The 7,751-nt window shown below is 42.7% G+C and overlaps 1 protein-coding gene across 2 annotated transcripts; it reads left to right on the top strand.

Annotated features, from left to right (window-relative positions):
• The first annotated feature begins 688 nt into the window (after positions 1-688).
• Positions 689-7,390, top strand: LOC140393093 (homeobox protein vex1-like). 2 transcript variants are annotated; one of them, XM_072479130.1, is made up of 4 exons: positions 689-1,147; positions 1,260-1,563; positions 2,057-2,259; positions 6,651-7,390. In XM_072479130.1, the coding sequence occupies exons 2-4, from the start codon at positions 1,293-1,295 to the stop codon at positions 6,939-6,941; spliced, it is 765 nt and encodes a 254-aa protein (XP_072335231.1). In that variant the 5' UTR covers positions 689-1,147; positions 1,260-1,292; the 3' UTR covers positions 6,942-7,390. The 2 variants fall into 2 exon arrangements, with proteins under 2 accessions (XP_072335231.1, XP_072335230.1); XM_072479129.1 differs by having other exon boundaries at positions 696-1,147; positions 2,054-2,259.
• The last annotated feature ends 361 nt before the right edge of the window (positions 7,391-7,751 follow it).

Raw genomic sequence — 7,751 nt, forward strand, 5'->3', positions numbered from 1 at the left:
CGATGGGCCGAATGGCCTCCTTCTGCACTGTAGGGGTTCTATGGATTCACAATCCCTTTGCCTCTAGCCATCATGGCCGCAAACTCTGGATTTCCCTCTCCAAACCTCTCCTCCCCCTCTCTCGCTTTGAAACTCATCTTAAAACCTATTTGGAAAGCTTTTGGAAATCTGCCCGAACATCTCTTCCTGCGGCTCCATATTATGGGAGGTTGCTGAAAGCGGTCTTCTATGTTAAAGGTAAGATTTAAATACAGGGTGCTGGTTGTCTTTTCCAACCTGGCATTGCACATCCACCGTCCCCTCTCCAGTTCTCTCTGAATGCTCTATACATACGTTCATCTTTACTGACAGAAAAAAAACATTTTAAAATCACCAGTGACATTCAACTGGCGTCAAATATATTCACTGTGAAGTTAACCGTTCAGAGCTGATTCAGCGAATAATAATCACTTATCATTTCAATTGCAATGAAACAAGAGGGATGCAGTGGGAACTCTCCACTCCACCCCTTCCCTCTGTGAAGTACAGGCACTTGCTCGGGGGGGAAATAAAATCTCGGTCATATGTCAGCTGCTGGTAAGTGACAGCGATGGTGTCGCCCTTCGATCCGAGGCCTGATTAGTTCCTGTGTTAAAAACATAAGCAAATTAGGTCCATTATGTCCTCAATAGAAAATGTGATGGCTAAGCACAATGCAGTCACAACAGGGAAAAGGGGGATGTTTCCGTGTATCGAATGTTTATGTTTATCTGTTTTTACCTCAATGTTCTTGTTGCTTTGACAGCAGAGTTAGTGACAGCTTCTGGCCCTGAGATAGTCACTTTCATCCGAATGTTTGAATGAACCCAACTCATATAAACCCGTTACAGTGAACAGTTTGATCAGACTCAGCAACAACTGCCGTCCATTTGAATGGTTAGGTTGCTGTGAAGGTGCTGTGTGTTTGGAGCTCTCAGATAATGGTGTCTGTAATGGGCTGGCGGTTGGGTTCACAGTGTTTACTTCGGGTTAATTCATCACCAACACTTATCGTTATATTGATAAAGCCATCTTGTTTCTAGTTGAACTTGGCGCCACATCTCGATATCCTCAATCTATCATGTCGTGTATTCATGCCTCTCCTGTCCAATGTTACAAGGAACTGCTGGTGAGTCAAACACTTGTTTATTGGAATCCTTGCTTTGATGTGGAAACAAATTTACCCATCAGTGGTAATGAAACGTCCCATAAATACTGGCTCTTTTCTTTTAAAAAAACAGCTGCGGCTTTCAGTTTCGGCTCGGCCCTAAAAGATGCTCGAAGGCGCCTTTTCTGTGGAATGGCTCGCCCAGAGCAGTCAAAGCCTAAAGGAGCCTCGGCAGCATCTACTGGCCCAGAGCCAGTACCCGGACAACCATTCGCCTCCCAGCAGCAAAGCGCTTCAAGGCGAACAGGAGTCAGGGCACCGTGACCTGTGCAGAGCCGAGACAGCACATGCCAAAGACGCAAGGAGTGCCATGGAGAGCAGTGGCAGCTCAATAAAGGGTGACCACCAAGGGGTGAAATCTCCACAGCAACTCGTCGGTAAGTAATGATGGGAACTCACTGTCCGGGTGGAGTTTGTGCATTGTCCCTGTGTCTCAACCCGCAGACGTGCAGGGGAGGTAAATTGGCCACGCTAAATTGCCCCTCAATTGAAAAAAAAAATAATGATGAGAACCATAAAGTGACATATGTGATCGTGTCATAATTTCAACTTTGACCTACTTTTCCACGAGTTTAATTGCTTTTTCTCGACCTAAACTTCTTTTTGATTAGTTTTTCCTGGTTATTTATCAGCTTCTAGCCAGTTTATTTGGAGTATTCACACTAACCAGCGTTTCGTATGTTACAATTGGTTCGAGAGGAAAGCTAAATCTATCAGGTAACCCGAGTTGTCAGATGACCTCTCGCCCCAATGATTGTGGGGGGAGGGGGTCCCTGCAAGAAGCCAGGGGCAGCAGAGGTTCGTAAAGTGCACTTTATTTAGCCTTTGGACAGACACGATCAGCTGCATGTTTGTTTTTGTGTACAGCAGCAGGGGTCACCTGCAGCGTCAGTGACTCCGGGAAGGTGGAGACTGAGTCCAGGACCGAGGAATGGACTGATCGCCGGCGCCTCCGAACTGTCTTCACCGTGGAACAACTGCGCATACTCGAGCTGAGGTTCCAGTGTCAGCAATATCCGGGATCCGAGCAGAGGCGGGGCCTAGCTGGAGAGCTAGGCCTATCAGAGACACAGGTGAGTGCTTAACCTATCAGCGACACAGGTGAGAGCTTAACCTATCAGAACCCAGGTGTTAATTTAACCTATCAGAAACGAGGTGAGAGCAGCTCTCCTCCCAGCAACACCAGCACTCCCCCCCCCCCCCCCCCATCCACATTCCATATCTCAGACCTACAATGTCCCTTGGTTTTTTTTCGTTATTCATAAAATATCTGAAAGAACATTTCAGAATGGCCATCACACAAAGTACAATAATACTCAGGTTCTCTGCATACATCATGTTACACTCTTGAGGTGTTTCAGTACAGTCAAAGAAACATTGATGACATTTTCAAATGTACCCCAGTAACAATGACCAACTAAACAAATGGGAAAGCAACTCATTGGCATGTTTCTGCCTTTGTCACTTTATAGTCAGCCTTTCCAAGAAATGCGAGAGTTTTCACTTCAATCTGCCAGCTAATCTGTCCAAGACTGGGAAATCTGCTGTTAAAGGGCATGTTGAAATAGTTGGCCAGTGCAATGATGCAGAACATGGGAATTCAAATGCTCCCATAGAATTAATAGAGAAGATCTTTCTCATCATGCTCTCCCTGGTTAGGCACACAGCAAGTTCTTTCATCTTGGTTACGTCATTGAAGGAATCAAAGTGCTGATGAAAGTTCTTCATCAACCTAAAACATTAATTCTGCTTTTCTCCAGATACCGCCTGACTCGCTGAATATTTCCATCATTTTTTCTGTTTTTTAATTTCAGATTTTCAGTATCTGCAGTATTTTATTTTTCTATTTGTTCAGAATATATTGGTGTTGCTTTTCTTCTGGGCAAATGGTCAGTTGACCACTGTCCGCACTTAAACATCCTAGCAGTGGATCAGTGAAAGGGATTTAAGTTTTTAAAACTTCAACTGGAGTAAAATGGCAACAACAGCAGAAAGGTCCAGAATAACCTACAGATAAACAATGATTCTGAGTGAAGACCTTTCATCAACAGATTCTAAGAGGATCAACACTTGAATGTTTACCTAAATTTCCCCTTTACACATATTGACACTACTACCATGTACTTCTGAAATTTGCTTCCTTTATTTTAATGGCATGTTGTTGTTAAAAAATATAAAACAGTCAAGAAGGAAATCCAACTGATTTGGCAAGTGGTAAACAGTGATTTTCTTTTGTGTTGTTTGAATGCTCCCATTGATTTAAATGGAGGTGATTAACAGTCTCATTTAGTCCTCTGTGCTGAACACCATGCACCCCCCCCTCCCCCAAGCAATTTACACTGCTTTAATCTGACATTAAAAACTCTACTGCTGAACCATTCTATTCCTTTGATGATACCGACAACTCGCCCCCATTGCTACAGCAATCTGGGTCTCTCATTCCCAAGTGCTATTGAATTTTTTAAAAAAAGACACACTCAAAATTCTCTGAGATTTTGTTCCCAAACCCAATGCACTAATTTCCCATGATTTCCATTATAAACAGACCTAGATTGTTATCTCTCCAGTACTAACGCACTGTAGAATCCACTCCTCAGTTCTCCCAGATGCAAACGGCTCATCATCCCATTACTGCTGCATTTACAAATACCACTTGGAAACATCATAACTCCCTTCCAATAGTCCCACTCTCCACCACCACCATATCACCTGCTACCACAGGCCAAAACCTCTCTTTCACATTAATATTCCAAGGGATTTCAAGCCTTCCACCTCCTCACATAGAATATCAAACTGAAACATGACCCCACCCTATTTTGAAAGTAAGTCTTCCATTTATAAACTAGAATCTAAATGGTCAGAACATTGTGTCCAATTTCACAATATATTTTATTGCCAAATGTTCCACTGGCAGCAAGGGGTCAGAAAATTACTTCTGTCAATACATGTCCACACATACATAGATTTCAAGATTATAATATCACTAACCAATATCGATATCCAGTAATCTGTAGTAAAAATATAATTTGGCTTGTGTAATTATCAGTAAAGAGTAGCCTCATAATACCTTACATGTTACGTGGGTTGGTGGCTTGTTTGACTGTAGGCTGACATTCCAACCATATATCCCCAAAAGTACCAAAGCCACCGACTTCCACCTCTGCCTCAGCACATCTGCTGCTTTGTTCTCGTCTTTTCTACTTTTACAATTGACAATTCCAATGCTTTCCTGGCTAGTCTCCATTGCACATTCCGTAAACTTGAGCTGATCCAAAGTTCTGCTGATCGTATCCTATCGTATCAAGTCCTATTGCTCTATTTGCTTGCTGACTGACATTGGCTCCCAGTCTGTGATTGACGCCTCACTTTTGTTGTGCTCAACTTTGTTTTCAAATTCATTCCCCTCTGCACCACCCCACCTCCAACCCAACTCCATAGCCTCCCCCCTCCCTTTCTCGAATCACCGCCAGGCATAAAAGCCTTATGATATTGGCTCTCTTTCAAGTCTTGCACATTCTCAATTTTCATTGTCCCACCATTTATGGGCTTGCCTTCATCTTTATGTGCCCTACGTTCTAGAATTCCTTCTCTAAACCCTGCTGGCATTTTTAAAAAATTCCAATTAAGGGGAAATTTAGCGTGACCCTACCCTGCACATTTTTGGGTTTTGGGAGTGAGACCCACGCAGACACGGGGAGAATGTGCAAACGCCACATGGATAGTGGCTTGGGATTGAACCGAGGCCTCAGTGACATGAGGCAGCAGTGCTCATGAAAAAAATTTTAAAAAAAAATCTCTCACACCTTTAGATGCCCCTTTAAAATCTATCTCGATCATCTGTCCTAATATGGCTAGTTGCCCAATTTTGTTTGACAATGCTTCTGTGAAAAGGCAGCACAGTGGTGCAGTGGTTAGCACTGCAGCCTTACAGGGCTGAGGACCCAGGTTTGATCCCGGCCCAGGGTCACTGTCTGCGTGGAGTTTGCAAATTCTCCCCGTGTCTGCATGGGTCTCACCCCCACAACCCAAAGATGTGCAGGGTAGGTGGATTGACCATGCTAAATTGCCCCTTAATTGGGCAAAAAAATAATTGGGTACTCTTAAGTTTAGTTAAAAAAAAAATGTTTCTGTGAAGCAACTTGGTGATATGTTTTGCTACATTAAAACCTCTATAAAATGTAACTTGTTGTTCAGGCAGCATATCCTCTCAGGCACAGTGTGAAATTCCATTGGAGATCTGCTAATGCTTGTTCAAAACAAAATGTTCTTCCATTCCCAGTGCATTTCTTAAAATTCATTCATGGGATGTGGGCATCGCTGGCTGAGCCAGCATTTATTGCCTATCCCTGAGAGCATTTAAGAGTCAAACACTGTTGGTCTGGAGTCACGTGTAGGCCAGGTAACGACAACAGATTTCCTTCCCTAAAGGACATTAGTGAACTAGATGGGTTTTTGTGACTATCGCTTCATGGTCGTCGTTCGACTTTCAATTCCAGATTGTTATTGAATTCAAATTGTGGTGAGATTCGAACCCGGGTCCCCAGAGCATTACCCTGGGTTGCTGGATTACACATCCAACGACAATGCCACTACGTCACTGCCTCCCCGGTAACCAATTTCAGCAGGGAAGCTGTTATGGAGCTCCCAGGGTTATGGAGGGGAAAAAAGTCAGCTTGACTTATTCAGCGACCCTTGCTAGAAATGTCCAGTGGTGGGAATTTTGTGTCAGACCTTTTTGAACACACCCCAAAGATTGAATGGCACGGTGACATTTATTACCCTGGGTCACACAGAAAAGTGTTATAATTTGAAACCGTTAGTGAAGCAATAATATCCCTCTGAGTTAAGGGCTGTCTGGGAAGGCAAACAATTATTTCCTATCCCAAATTGCCTTTGAGAAGGTGGTGGTGAGCTGTCTCCTTGAACTGCTGTCATCCATGTGGATTTTGCAGGATGTTGATCCAGTGATGTAAAAAAATAAATTTAGAGTACCCAATCAATTTTTTCCAATTAAGGGGCGATTTAGCGTGGCCAATTCACCTACCCTATCTTGTGGGGGTGAAACCCACGCAAACACGGAGAGGATGTGCAAACTCCATACAGACAGTGACTCAGGGCCGGGTTCGAACCTGGGACCTCTGCATCATGGGAGAAGTGCTAACCATTACTCCACCGTGCCGCCCTGTTGATCCAGTGATATTGATGGGGGGAGAAAACTGGAAGAAAAAAAAAAGTAATTGCGATTGCTGGCAGGGTGGTACTGTTCTAACACTACAGGAATTCATGCTTCAGACCCAGAGGATTCTGCACCGCTTCTGATGTCAATCCTATTATCCACACACTTTCCTACAAAAGGCACATCCCCACAAAGAAAATTTGTAATTTGTGCTCAAGTATTTAAAATAACTCCAGATCAAATGGCTTATTTATTGTTGGTGATTTGGTATTGTATATCCTTTTTTAGGTCAAAACTTGGTTTCAGAATCGCCGAATGAAGCTCAAACAACAGCTTCAAGATGCTCAGGCTGAGGCATTTAAGTCCAGATTGTTCCTTCAATATTTTTCTCACCCGTACATCTCCATTAACAGTCAGTATCCCATGGCGGACTCCAGCTTCTTATCCCATTGTGTCAAATTTGGACCTCACAACACCCAGACCTCTGCCTCTTTGCCACTTCTTGAACATCAGCTGAATTTACCTCCGATTGATGCAACAGCCTCTGCTTGTCGATTCCATCCGTACCTCAGTATCTAATAAAGGAGTGAATGTATGGCATCATAAGATACACATCAAAAGGAATAATTTATAAACCTTTCATCATGCAATATTGTATAGCATATTTATGTTTTCTCATGTATTATTGCAATCATGCGTGGGATATTATTACATTTATTATATGTACTAAATCATGATATATTGGTAAATTTTCATTCAAAATCAGTTCTGTACAATCCAGCCTAAATCCAGTCGTGCTATTAAGGGAAAATGCGCTGATTTGCACTGTCGTGAGTCACATTCCTCTTTAATGAAACTTCTTCAGTCATTTGATAGATTATATTTTTAAAAGGTTCGTAAAGGAGCTATCACACGAATGCATGAAACTGTATGTCAGAGCCTCCTATTTCTGGAAGCAGAATGCTCTTGGCTCAAGATATTATATACACAGGATAAAATATTTGGACTTGTCCCGTGGTTTGCTTCAACCAGTTTGTGAGTAATGTTTTTATTTTTTCTTCCAATTATTTACCCCTGGAACCTTCCAGACCCGACTCAAATTTGGATGTGAATTGGTAGAAAGCAGACACCGGCAATACCTCTGAATGAGTCTCTCCTGAATATTCTGGGTCAGTCAGCTGTTCGGAATGGTGGGAACACTTGCCTATTTCTTTTTCTTCCTTGAAAGCTTGAAATGCTACTTCTCCTGAGATTTATAACTCCGCCTAAACAACACTTCCATGTTAAGCTCTGTTTCCTTAACATTGATCCGTTATTTTCACCACACTTTCATAATACAGTATTGGACTTAATCTAGAATAGAAGGAGCACTGATATTGGAAGAACTTG

The sequence above is a fragment of the Scyliorhinus torazame genome, chromosome 16, assembly GCF_047496885.1.
Source record: "Scyliorhinus torazame isolate Kashiwa2021f chromosome 16, sScyTor2.1, whole genome shotgun sequence".
NCBI classification, from domain to species: domain Eukaryota; kingdom Metazoa; phylum Chordata; class Chondrichthyes; order Carcharhiniformes; family Scyliorhinidae; genus Scyliorhinus; species Scyliorhinus torazame.